The 13,616-nt window shown below is 58.2% G+C and overlaps 1 protein-coding gene across 5 annotated transcripts in view; it reads left to right on the forward strand.

Moving 5' to 3' along the window:
* Positions 1–8,400, forward strand: part of EEFSEC (eukaryotic elongation factor, selenocysteine-tRNA specific) — a 255,691-nt gene extending 247,291 nt beyond the window's left edge. For all 5 annotated transcript variants that reach the window (XM_003829395.4, XM_008954758.4, XM_034957299.3 and 2 more), the window contains one exon: positions 7,823–8,400. In XM_003829395.4, coding sequence (XP_003829443.1) covers positions 7,823–8,013 — 191 coding nt within the window. In that variant the 3' untranslated portion in view covers positions 8,014–8,400. The remainder of the gene's footprint in view (positions 1–7,822) is intronic.
* The last annotated feature ends 5,216 nt before the right edge of the window (positions 8,401–13,616 follow it).

Here is a 13,616-nt window from a genome sequence, read left to right on the forward strand (position 1 = left end):
CTAGGGCCCAGTATCCAGTTCAGACTGGAGCCTGGCTGAATCCAAGGCCCTCTGTGGCTGTCCAGCCTGGCCATCCCATATATCAGCCCCACCTGCCATTTAGGCTCCCAGCTGTCAGTCATCACCAGGATGCTGACCCCAAAGAGATCCCCTGCCCCTGGCTCTGGCTCTCTTCCAACCCTCTCCAAAACTGCTTGTTTACAGCAGTGGGTAGTGCTGGAGTGACTAGAGCGGCCCCAGCCCCACAGGGCCACAAAGGGGCCAGTGACCCCAAGCTGCTTGCAAGGGTTCAGTTCCCACTGGGGCATGCAAGCCACCCACCAGCGTGGAGACCCCTCTTCCAGTCTGGCCCCCAACATGAAAGCGACGCCAGCAATTGGAGGCAATTTGCCGGCCTTTGATGGCCATGTCAGGGCGGCACCATGGCTAGGGCTTGGGAAACAGTTGTGCTTCCCGCATTCTTCCCTGATTACCCCAGCCCGAGCCAGGACCCGGCAGCCTGCAGCCCATTGTGCCTTTGTGTGGAGCTGGCGCTTGGTGAGAAAGGGCCAGCCTGGCCCTGGGAGAGTGTCTCCACGGGAAGCCATGAGGAGCAGTGTTGCCCCCAGGGTCATGGCCGCCCGCCCCCACTGCATCCTGGGGTTTGGGTTCATCAGGGGGTGGAGCAGGGCCATAGGCTCCAAGAATCCTGAGGTTTGGGAAAAAAGAGGCCCTATTGAATGACGGACGTACGTGTAGCACACACACACCCTAGCCCACCCTGCCAGGTAGAGAGCCACCCTCCAGCACATGGGAGAGGGACCAGGGGGCCAGGTCAGCCTGAGACCCGAGCCTGGACTTCTTTCTCCCTTGGGTCACTCGAGGGCAGACAGGTGTTTTCTGGTCCTGGAGGCAGGGGTCCTGCCCTGCTGGGGCATTTTTCTTCCCTCCGCTGTCCTGCACCCCTGCTGTGAGTGCTTGTGAGGATGAATCCATACTCATTCCCTTTGTTTTCATCAAACCTCCCTGAGCCCGTGTGCTAGGCCCTGCACACAATCCTGGAGAGGTGCCCCCTCACAGGCCACTGGGGGAGGCAGGCATATAAGGCAATGACAGCCACAGTGGTGCTGGGCAGGGCACCCAGGAGGATCTCACTTGGCTGGGCAGCTGAGGGGCGCCTTCCCAAGGGGCAGCAGCAGAGTGTGAGCATGGCAGGCAGAGGGAACCACACATTCCAAGGCCCTGCTTGGCTTCTTATAGCTGAAGCGTGGTACATGATGGGGTCAGAGAGGGAGGAGGGGTGAGGCTAAGAGAGAGGCCAGAAAGAGAATAAATGCTTCTGTTGGTGGAGCCAGGTCTAGATGTCTGACCCGGACCCTAGAGCAATCCTTGGGATAGCCAGGTGGGATGAGGGAGGAGGCAGCCAGGCAGGGCTGGAGGACGGTGGATTCCTGCGCCCACACCTCCCAGTCGTTGCCCTTGATGCAAGCAGCAGAGCAGCAGTGTGGGGACCTTGAACTTCCAGCAGCCATGGAGGAGTCATGAGCATCACCACCCCTACCTTACCTCTTGTCCCTGTCCTTCCTGGGCAGACTCAGAGCATGGCAGAGACAGCACCATGGGCCTAGAGATGTCAGCGAGCTTTCTGGCCCTCCCTCCCCTCCCCGGCTCCTGTGTGCCATGGATTGAGCAGGTTCCAGCCAGATTGCACCAGTAGGCACCGTGCCTTCTCTGGGCTCCCAGCTGGATGCCGGAGGCCACAGTGATGGGGGGCCTGTAATAGACGTCCCCCTGTGAGTAACCCAGGGTCACAGTAGAAGCCTTGGGAAATACATAAAAGAAGAAAGAAGGAACAGTGCTTGCAACCCACTCCCGACCCCTGACAGCCAAATGGACAGTCTTCCGGTCTCTTTTCCCTTCATCCCAGGGCTGCAGCAGAATTCTTCCAAAAATTTTGATTGCTGCATTTTTTTTGAATCAGCATTATAACATAGGTCTTTCTTTGTGTAACTTTAAACTCTTCTCAGGTATCACTTTTAGTCCCACAGAACATTTTGCTGCAGCAAATAGATGCTGGATGGGTCTGCTGGCCTCCCTTGGTCTTAGAGGCCCTTTGTAGTTCTCAAAAACGTGCCGCTCCCTTAGTGGGTAAGCAAACGGGCTTGGGAATCAGATAGCCTGGCATTCCCGCTCTGCCTGTAAATAGCCGTGTGACCTTGGGCAAGGTACTAACTCTTCTGTGCCTGTTTCCTCAACACGGTGTTACGAGGATTCAGTACCTCCATGCTGTGGTGACATCTTTGTGTAGAAATCTTCTGCCGTATCTCAGACCACTTGTTTGGACTGAATTCCTAGAAGTGCCTTTCTTAGTTCACACTGTGACCATCTAGGACTTTGTCCCTCCCAGGTTGTCACCAGCCAGTGCTTAAATAGCTGCCCTTCAGGTTCTTGGAAAACCAGAGCAGTTTGCCCCTCAGCCCCAGCAGGGTCTCCTCCAACGCTTATTTGGAGAGTGTTCTCTGAGTATCCGCCACTCACCAGCAATCACTCCAGGTGTTAGGGTTACAACAGTGAATAGACAAAACTCCCTGCTAGGGTGGAGCTTGTCATTTCAGCAGAGGCAGACAACAAACCCAAAACAAGGACATCATAGAGGACATTAGAAGGTGATAAGAGCTATAGGAAAAATAGTGGGGTGAGAGGGGGTCAGGGGAGCATGAGGGGGTTGTAGTTTTAAACAAGGTGGTCACAAAGGCCTCACCAAGAGGTGACAGTTGTACAGTGACTCGAAGAAAGTGAACCTGCAGCTGCCGGAGCTCCCAAGTCTACAGGCGGAGGGATTGGCAAAGACAGGGGCCCTGAGGCAGAGACGGGCCAGCTGTGCCTCCCAGGTGGGTCTCCAGGCAGAGGGATTGGCAATGACAGCAGCCCTGAGGCAGAGACAGGCCAGGTGTGCAGGAGGGCAGCGAGGAGGCTGACACAGGGGCGGGGCTGTGAGCCAGGGGCAAGCAGAGGCCAGAGGTCCAGAGCAGCCCCCAGTGCAGGGAGGAAGATGGGGACAGGACTGCACCTCCCTGACAGCGTAGGTCCTAGCAGAGCGGGTGGCAGAGCAGGCCCTGTCCTGCCTGCCTTGGAGACACAGGGCCTGCAGGAGGTAGACACCAGGCAGATGGGCAGTAGGCACTCAGCACGTGGCCTTGTCACCGCCTTCCCGCATACTCTGACCCCAAGTCAGAATGGGGAGCCTGGCACACAGGGCACCGTGTGGACATGGTGAGCTGTGGTCACCCTGGAGCCAGGCCCTCGTACCGCACCATGCATGGCACACGCCTTCATCTGCCCTCAGCGCCTCTCGCATACCCACCCCTAGGAATTGTCACTCAAATTCCCTTTGCCTGTGGATCCGTGACAGCAATATCTATGGCTGGTCCCTGTCATCTGGCCTTGGGTCCAGCATTCCTCCTCCTCCTCCTCCTCCTCCCTTGGAACATGCTGAAGCAGCCCTGTCCCCACACAGTGACCGCGGTGCTGTTTCCTTCGCCACCCTTCTGCTGTCTGGAGATCTGGCTGCCTTGTTCACTGTCTGTGCCTTCTTAGATGAGTAAACTGCATGGGAGCTGGGCCCTGGTCTGTGCATTCACCACCATTTATCTCCTGTTCTGGCATGTTCCCTGAATATTTTTAAGTGAAAAGGCACAGAGGCAGGTTGCGAGAAACAGAGAGCGGGACCCGCAGAGTCTGGCTGGGTGGGTAGCAGCTCTCACCACGTGACAACCTGGGGTGCTCTTCACTTCCCTATGTTTGCCACATGGCTAAGAAAGGGAAAAAAAGGCCACTGGGAAAACAAAGCAGCTCCTGGTGACATTTGCCACAAATCCATGCTGCCCCATGTCCAGGTCTCCCTTTGGTCAGGCTTTCCAGGTGTGGCTTCCCGGCCAGTCCATAATAGAGCAGAGGTAAACGAGCCTTGACCATCTCAGAAGAGCAATTAAATGGCCACATCTTCACCAGTGCCAGATAGACTTTCCGGCTCTGCCTGCTCCGGGCAGTGCGAGGTATGCATTGTGTGTAACGAGAGCCATCGCGGGCGAGATGGACTGCCGATTGGGCCACGCCTGTCTCCCCAGCCCAGCACAGACGCCGGGGAGCCCCACGCCTTCTCAGCCTCCAGACCTCCTGGCACCAGAGGGAGACGGGCTGCCCATGCCATTTGTCGGGGTCTGCTGCCAGCTACCTGCTCTGTTTGCAGAAGGAAGGCCAGGCTCTGATTCAGGGATTCAGATACCTACAGGCCAGGCGCTCACTTGAGGGGACTGGCCAGGGTCCTCCCCATGCCCACACTCTGCACCCCATCCCAAGCGGGGGGCAGACCACCTAGGTATGGAACCTGCAGAGCAGACACCGCTCAGGCTCCAAGTAAGGTATGCTGCTCACAGGGAGCGCTTCCTTAATGCAGGTCCCCAAGGCCATAGTGTCACATGTCCCTCAGGCAGGCATGCAAGGGCCTGGCTTCTGGAGCCCCGTTCATATCAGCTGCATGTCCTCAGTCTTCCCAGGGGACTCAGGCTTTAGATGGCCAGTAATCTCACTTCCGCCTGCCAGAGGGAGACCGGACCCTTTGTGCAGTGGGGCAGGCTGTCCCTGGCTGACTCTACAGATGGCCTCTTTATCCAGCACCCTTGTCACTTTTTTTTTGTTTTTTTTAAGACTGAGTCTCGTTCTGTTGCCCAGGCTGGAGTGCAGTAGCGCAATCTCGGCTCACTGCAAGTTCCACCTCCTGGTTCACGCCATTCTCCTACTTCAGCCTCTTGAGTAGCTGGGACTATAGGCGCCCGCCACCACGCCCGGCTAATTTTTTGTATTTTTAATGGAGACGGGGTTTCACTGTGTTAGCCAGGATGATCTTGATCTCCTGACCTCATGATCCACCCACCTCGGCCTCCCAAAGTGCTAGGATTCCAGGCATGAGCCCTTGTCACCTTTTTAAACATCTAGAGCTACAGGGCCAGTGCACGATGCTCTCACAGCCTTGAGAACCATTGTCAGAAGCCCACTGAAAGGTGTATCCCCCACCCATCACTCTGAGTGGAGAGCAGAAGCTGGCTTTGCCATTGGGTAAGGGCTGTAGCTCAAATCCTGGCTCTTCTGAACTCACTGTGGGGCTTCCAGTAAGTCACTGGCCTCTTAGACCTTCATTTTCTCATCCATATAAAGAAGGGGTGGCCAACATCTTCAGGAAACTGAGCCAGAAATAACCCACACAGCCCCGCCAGCCCGCGCTCCCAGTCTGAGACGACAGGCCAGGGCCCTCCGGACTGAAGCTTGATGTGCGAGCCTTATGGCTGCCTTGACTTTTCAGGAACGAAGCTAGTACTGGGCAGGACTGGGAAAAGGGAGGAAAATTCTTCAGGTGCCAGCAGGTGCAGTGGCACAGGTGCCAACGGCACATAGGAAGCTGGGCCCTCTGCCTGTGCCTCTGCCCAGCTTCCTCCCTGCTCTGGTCCTCTAGGTTCCCAGCCTGTACAGGCGCTTTGTGCACATGGGGAGGGGATCCTGGTGGGACACCTCCTTGGCAGGCAGGGTATGGGCTGCCTTCACCCCCACCTGCCCTCAGTGCCTTCATACCCAGCTGCCCCTAGCAGCAGTCTCAGGAGCCACCACCCACTGGGGCTCCCTGTCCCATGCCACTCTCACAGTGCCCCCATGAGCTTGCTCCCACCAGGACCCCCCAGTGGGGCTATGAGGCTCACAGAGTGAGTGCTTACACTGAGGTGCTCTGCCAGGGGTGGAACTGCTCCGAGCCCTGGGCCCACCCACTCCCACAGATGCAGAGGAGCCTGCTGAGTGGTCTCACCCTGGCCAGTGGCCCACATGGAGGCTGCACCATGCTGCCACCAGGAGATTCCTCATGAATACAAGCCCCACAGCACAGAAAGACAAATGCTGATGATCTCACTTGCATGTGGTATCTCAAAACCCAAACTCATAGAAGCAGAGGGTAGAAGGGTGGTTGTGGGAGCCTGGGGGTGCAGGCTGGGGTGGGAATGGGGAGATCTTGGTCAAAGGGTTCACAGTTTCAGTTAGACCAGAGAAATCGATTCAGGAGATCCGCTGTGCAGAATGGTGACTGTAATTAATAACAATGTATAATATTCAATGAAATTTGCTAAGAGAATAGATTTTAAATGTTCTCATCACCAAAATATGTGAGGTGATGAATGTGTTAATTAGTCTGATTTAATCATTCCAAAATGTATACATATATTAAAACATCATGTTAGACTGGGCAACATGGCAAAACCCCATCTCCACAAAAAAATGCAAAAAATCAGCTAGGCGTGGTGGCATGAGCCTGTGGTCCCCACTACTCAGGAGGCTGAGGTGGGAGGATCACTTGAGCCCAGGAGGCAGAGGTTGTAGTGAGCCAGGATTACACCACTGCACTCCAGCCTAGGCAACAGAGTGAGACCCTGTCACACACACAGACACAACACACACACAAATATATATATATACACATATATATATACATATATATACACATATATATATACATATATATACACATATATATACATATATATACACATATATATACATATATACACATATATACATATATATACACATATATATATACATATATATACACACATATATATATTACACTATAAATATACACAGTTTGTCATTTGTCAATTTAAAAATGAAAAAGACAAGCTCCAGAGAAAGGGCAGTTGCAGCAGCATGTTTAAGGATGAGTGGGACTTCTATTGCCTAGAATGGGAAGGGTGTTCCAGGCAGAGGGAACAGCACGTGACAGGCTTGCATGTGCAATGAGGAGCCCAGGAATGGGCCATGATCAGCAGGGCTGCAGAGACGGTGCACAAAGGCAGAGAGTGGTGAAGATGGAGGTGTTGGAGTGGGTGCGTGTCGGGGCATCAGCAGAAAACAAATTTCCACTCAGGTGTTCAGCTGGAGGGAGTTGAACAAAAGGTCTTTAGTGAGGCGTGGGCTGGTTAAAGCAACTCATAGAGGTAGCTGGAAAGCGGTGGGGGCTGCACCCACCCAAGCCTGGGGGCGGGGCTGCGTATACCCCTGGCAGAGGATCCCTGGATGAGCCACTGACTCTGTGAGCCCCATGGCCCCACTGGGGTGTCCTGATGGGAGCAAGCTCTCAGGGCAGTGGCAAACTGAGCCGAGGGGGCACTGTGAGAATGGCGTGGGGCAGGGAGCCCCAGCGGGTGGTGGTTCCTGGGACTGCTACTGGGGCAGCTGGGTATGCAGCCTGCATATCCCACTGAGGGCAGGTGGGGGTGAAGGCAGCCCAGGTCCTGCCTGCCAAAGGGAGCCAGGGATACACACCCTGACTGCCCTCTCTTCCCACACTCTGGCCTGTTGGGGCTTCCACTGCTAAACCTGGTCATGCTGTCTGCAGGGGTCAGCCTCCCAGGCACACAAGAGGGTGGAGAAGTGGAGAATGGGTCTCCAGAGGCAATCAGGGAGTACCCCACCCAGGGAGCCTCAGATGCCGAGTTTCCAGACGTGGACTTGGCATGAGTGCACTGGAAAGCAATGGACCACTCGGCACAGAGCAGCAGTCCCTCCAGGGCCTGAGCACGGGGTTGGTGAGCTGAGGCCCCAAGAGGCACAGTGCCCTGCTGTACACCTATCAGATGGGTGCCGGAGGGACCAAAATGTCAGAATGGACCACAGGCCTCAGGGCTGATTGGCTAGGGAGGGAGGCAGAAGAGGGGTGAGTCTAGGCAGCAGGTGCGCGGGCAGGGAGCCCACGGGTGCTTGGGGTACGGCAGAGTGACAGGCTCTCTTCTGTGCCTTGCAGGTGGCCTCAGCCCCGAGTCCAAGAAGATCCTGACACCCGCCCTCAAGAAGCGGGCCCGGGCTGGCCGTGGGGAGGCCACCAGGCAGGAGGAGAGCGCCGAGCGGAGCGAGCCCTCACAGCATGTGGCGCTCAGCCTGACTTTCAAGCGTTACGTCTTCGACACCCACAAGCGCATGGTTCAGTCTCCCTGAGTGTCCGGTGACCTCCCCCAGGGCCTCCTTGCCCAGCCCAGTCCAGGCTGCTGTGCCAAATCCCAACCAGCCACGCCTCAGCCTCTCCCAGTCTCTCCCTGCAGTCCTGCAGCAGCAGCCCCCACCCCCAAGCTTGGTGCTGAGCCCTGGTGAGGAGCTGAGGGGGATGGGTTGCCGGGGCCAGGAGGGTCTATCCTCCAGCCCCTGCACACTCCCACCCAGGACAGCCCCCAGCCCAACTAGGAAAGGGCCATGGGCAGAGGGCTGGTAGCCAGTATCTTCCACTGCCCCATCTGTTGGCCACCTGCAGGCCAGTCTCAACCCTCCCCCAGGTGGGCAGGCACTTGATGGCTACAAATAAATGTCCCATGGCCCCAGCCCACTCTACTGGTATCTCTCTCTCTGTGACTTCACTAGGGCCGCCGCCCTCCCCAGCTGTGTTCCAAGGGGAATCTCAGAAATCCCAAGAGTTCCTGCCCAGGTCGGGGCCAGGGAAGGGACCCAAACTCAGAGTCTGTAGGCTGTGGGAGTCTGCAGAGTGTCTGCGCTTCTCAACCCCACTAGGTGGCTCCTGGGGCGCTCTGGGCCTTCAGGGAGAATGGGGATTCTCTGGGCAGCTGGGTCCAGGGAAGGTACCCACAGGGAAGTTGGAGAATAGCAGGGTGCCTGGCCAGAGCATCAGGCAGAGCAGGTGGAGGCTTGCTCCTCCACCCCAACACGAGGAGTCCCTCAGCCCCTGCCCTCAAGTTTGAGAACCACATACTTCCCAGAAAGTGGAGGCTAGCATGGTGAGGGCACCCTGCAGAGCCATCTGCCATCCCCTGCACCCACAGACCACCCTGCCTTGTAGCCCCAGGCTGTGGGATACTCAGGAAGGGGTGAATGATGGAGTCAACAGACTGAGGGGAAATCAAAGCTTTTAGAGACATTTGTAGGATGAACAGATGTTCAAACGTTCCTTTATTTGGTCTCCAGACAGACGCAGAGGCCTCCCTTTTATCCCAGTAATCGGTGCATTATGCTTTAATTTGCAAATGGCATTAAAAATATTAACAGGGGCAGGTTTCGATCAAATGACTTGGGCCTGTTAAGCCCCAGAGCCGTGTGTGTGTGTGTGTGTGTGTGTGTGTGTGTCCCGTGTGCACGTGGTGGGTGGGGAGCAGGCAGTTAATTAAATACACCAACAGCAGAGCAAAGCCCCCGAGCTGCAAGGATACCAGCGATGACGACTGGCGCAGCCACCCTTCGTCAACCTTGGCCCAGACCGAGGCAGCAGGGCTGGAGCAGCAGTCAAGGGCAACAGCTGAGAGCCATGGGGAAGTGGGGTTCCCAGTTCAGTCCCCTGAGGGGATTGGCCCTGGAGGAACGTGAGAGAGAGTGTGGCCCCGGTGAGCGTGGCCTCCGCGGCTGCTGCAGGCTGCGGGTGCCAGGGCGGCTTGTCTGCACTGTGAATCAGGACAGCCCTCTGCCTAGGAGCCGACTCCCCCTCTACTGCCGCTGCCTGAGCAGACACTTCTTGGGACTGCAGTGGCCCCTCTCCCTGGGGCCTGACCCCACAGTGTGCTGTGCCCCACGGCCTCCTCACCCTACCTGGCCCTGCAGACTGTTTCACCAGGAAGGCAGTGCCACTTCACTGAGGCCACTCCGCCCAGGAAACTGGCAGCAGCTTTGAGCCCACACCAGGCTCCCTGCTAGCCTGCTGGTCCCCCAGGGGAGGGCAGCCCAAGAAGGGAGCAGACCTCCAGGAGGGCTTCAGTCAGCACCGAGCTGGGCTCACAGCCCCCAGCCTGTCAGTCCCTGGGGGCAGGAGAGGCCCCTCTGAGCACTTGCCAGTGCTGTCCAGGCTGGTCACCTCCCAGCACAGATCTGGGAGCTGCTGGTGAGGGCCAGCACTGGGTCCGAACCCAGCTCCAAGGACTCACCTCTTAGGCGAGGAAACCTCCCTCCTCCTCAGTGTGGGGCTGAGCTGGGAGCCAGGCCACACCCTCCCTGACCCCTCCCTCCCCGACCCCTCCCTCCCCAGCCCCCTCAGAGTCCCTGCACATTGAGACAGAAAGCTCTGAGCTCAGCCCCAGGTCCTGGCCTGCATGGGCAGGGTGACCTTGGGTGTGTCACTGTCCCTTTCTAAATGAGGGGTGATGTGACCCAGTGGAACCACTGTGCCAAGCATGGGGTTCCATGGAAGCTGTCCATGGGAGCTTCCATGGGAAGCTGGCTCCCATGGGAGCCATGGGAGCTGGCTCTGGGGCCAGATCAGGTGTGGAGGAAAGATGAGCACACAGGGCAAACGTGGCTGCCGCCACCAGGGCACAGATTCAGGCCTCTCCCTGCCTGCGGTGTGAACTTGGGCAAGTTCCCTAACCTCATGCCTCAGTGTCCCCATGTATAAAATGGAAGAAGAAAAGCAGCCATGCCAGAGGGCTGCCCTGGGGATGGGAGACTTGCCAGGCACACTGCTGACCCCGCATTACCTGTGGCCCTAGGGTGGGCCCCACACATCTCCCACTGAGAGGCAAAAGGCCCAGAACCCCTCAGGAAGTGACACCAGCCCCAAATAAGCCGTTTTTCCAGGAACTCTGTGCAGGCGTCCACCTCCACCCCACCTCTCACCTCCCCACTGGTCTGAAGACTGTGCTCCTCAAAGCCCCGGGAAGGAGGGGGCTCGGGTGGAGGAACTGAGGCACAGAGGCACAGAAGGGAGGAGGGGCAGCCCAGGGCGACTCCCAGGAGCCTCTGAGCGCCCTGAGTGTGTAATGAGGCGGACCTGCTCTGTGTGGCCTGAAAACGCCCAGCCGACTGCCCCAGGAGAGGCCTCTATCAGGCCCGGCATCGGTGGAAACCCGAGCGTCCATTAGTGGGGTCGGGCCAGGGCGCGCAGCCTTTGAAGGTGCAGCCTAGCCGGGACGGTGGGCAGGAGCTGGAGCCAGCACCCGGTTCTGGCTGAGGCCAAGGTATGGGCATGCACGTCCCCTTCCCTGGCTCCCCCGTCCCCCAGGGTGCCTTGGGCAACCCCAGGCCCGCGTGTTTTATGTAGGAGAGGGTTCCAGTGGGCCAAGCTCACTGCAGCCACCGACACAGGTAAACTCACCGAATCTGCTCGTCTACCCACAGCGGTGGTGTGGCAGCAGCATGCCGGTTTCCCAGGGGTGCGGGCAGGGCAGGGCTTGGCTGCCTGCAGCTGCCCCAGATAGAGCTGGAGTTTGAGTCCAGGCTCCACGTTCTTCCAGAGTCCCTTGCCCACCAGTGCTTCAGGCGTGTCCTTGGAAAAGAGGTGCCCTCTGGGGTCCTCTGTGGGCTGATGGGTGGGGTGGGGCATGGGGCAGCAGTGCCCTGGGCCCCCTCACCTGCCTGCCCACATGGAGTGAGGTCATGGACCGACATCCTGCCATGGGCTGGGGCAGGAGGGGCAGCGGTGATTGGCAGGCCCCCGACCAGCAGGGCTAATGCACAAACGAAGAGATAAGGCTTATCTGGAAATGTCCCTGGAATCGAGACTCTGATGGAAACAGGCTTCTGGGTTAATATATTTTCAATAGATAACGTCTCGTAAACGGGAAGCCCTGGGGGCCTGGGGCAGGAGAAGGGGCAGCTTCCGTGCTCCCAGGCCTCCTGCCCTGGCCATGCATGTGCATGTGCGCACACGGGCTTTGGTGCACCAGGCATCTCCAAGCCTGTGCTGACGTCTGGGTGTGCGTCTGTGCACATGGATCCGCGATGTCTCAGACGTGTCTGCATGTGCTCCGTGTGTGTTTTGGGAGGGTTGGGGTGTTTGTCAGTGTGTGTATCTCTTTGGGTGTGGGAGTGGGGTGAAGGAGGATCGAGTCCAGTGTACACAGGGTGGTGGCAAGTTCCCTAACCTCATGTCTCAGTGTCCCCATGTGTAAAATGTGCCTCAGTTCCAGTGTATCCAGTGCTAGTTTGCCCCATGGGCAAAGGGCATGCAGGTTAGTGGGGCCTCTTCTCCAGGACTGGGTGGGATTCGAGGGAGGCTTATCACTCTATTCTACAGGAAGCATACCAGGGCCAGACCCCTGTCTGGGGAGTGCAGGAGCCTGTCAGTCCGAGCTCACTCTGGAGTTGGTCCTGGCCCTGGCCTCCTCTGCCGAGCAGCCTCCATGTGGGGGTTAGCATCTCCAGATTCCCTTCCAGAGACCAAGGCCAGCCCCGCTGACAGCCTCCCAGCTCCTAGTTCAGCCTTGTCTGTCCTCTGAGGCAGGGACTGGGGAGGCCTCCTGCCAAGGGGCTGCATGGGCAAGGTCTTGAAGGGAGAGTAGGAGTTTGCCAGGGCAAGGAAGGGTGGCACCTGCCAGAGGGAACAGCAGAGTGAAGGCTGTGGCGAGGGAGTGCTCGCTGGGGCCCGTGTGCCTGCTTGCTGAGGAGGGATGAGGTCATGGCTCCAGACCCCCCAGCCCCTGCTGCACCTCGAGGAGCCTCCACACAGGCAGCCCAGATTAAAAAGAGTAATTAGCATTTGACTGATAACGGGGTTGAGCCATTAATTAGCCTGCTCAGCCGGCACCAGGCTTGGCTGCTGGGAGTTGGGGCGGAGGCAGCAGCGGGTGCTGGGAGTGGGGCTCGCAAGGCTCTGCAGGGGCTCCATTCCCTTTGCTGAGCACTGGTGATGCTGGGGGAGGTGATGGGGGCGCTATGAACAATGTGGCCGGACCTCGGGCAGCCAGGGAGGCCTAGAAGGCTGTCTGCTGGGTGTGGGAGGCCTTGGAGCCCCACAAGGGCACAGGCAGGGGGATGGGGCATGGTGTCCAGTTGGGGTTTCAAGAGACCCCTCTGGCCTCCTGAGGGAGCCAATGGCAGGGCCTGGAGGTCAGGGCTCCCCCACCCCCAACACAAACAGGAGGCAGAGGCCATATGGGTTGGAGAGGACCTGGGACCAGTGGTTGGTGATTGGATGTGGCAGCCGAGGGGAGGGGACAGTCCGAGCTGAGGCCTGGGAGGAAGAGGGCGTTTGGGAAGGCTTGGGGATTGAAAACAGAGAGGTGAAACTTGAGAGGAGAGGTACGGTTTGCGAAGAGGCCCCAAGTTGAGTGCTCGAATATTTATGAGGCCTCCTGGGTACAGGCCCTGCCACTGTGCTGGGGCACCAGTGGGGGAGACGGAGACCCTGCCCGCATCCCAGCCTTGTGCTCCCTGGGGCAAGCCCAGTGCAGGGACCTCAGAGGGCGCTGGGAGGGACAGCATGGACCCTAGATCACTACCTCCCACCTCGCAGCGTGGCCTGCAGCCCCCTCTGCAAAGGAGGCTGTCGGGCCGGCCCTGAACCCCTGGCCCACCCAGGCCAGCAGGTTGTAGGTCACATGGCCACACCCCTGGAGCCCTGAATGAGGTGTTGCTCAGTCCCCACGTGCTCCCCCGACGTTATCACTGGCCCCCATGAGGGAGACAGTGCAGCAGAGAGAAACGGCCACATCCCACAGCCACAGCTGGCCTCTAGGTCAAGGCCTGGCTGGGAGCCCAGGCTGACCTGGCCCTGGGGCATGGTGCCAGGCCTCACCCCCCAAGGTCATTCCATAGACTCGGCCCCGAGCCTCCAGCATCCCACATAGCCACCACCTGGCGGGCCCCAGCATCCGTCTCCCCTGCAAGGC

This window comes from Pan paniscus, chromosome 2 (assembly GCF_029289425.2).
Source record: "Pan paniscus chromosome 2, NHGRI_mPanPan1-v2.0_pri, whole genome shotgun sequence".
NCBI classification, from domain to species: Eukaryota; Metazoa; Chordata; class Mammalia; order Primates; family Hominidae; genus Pan; species Pan paniscus.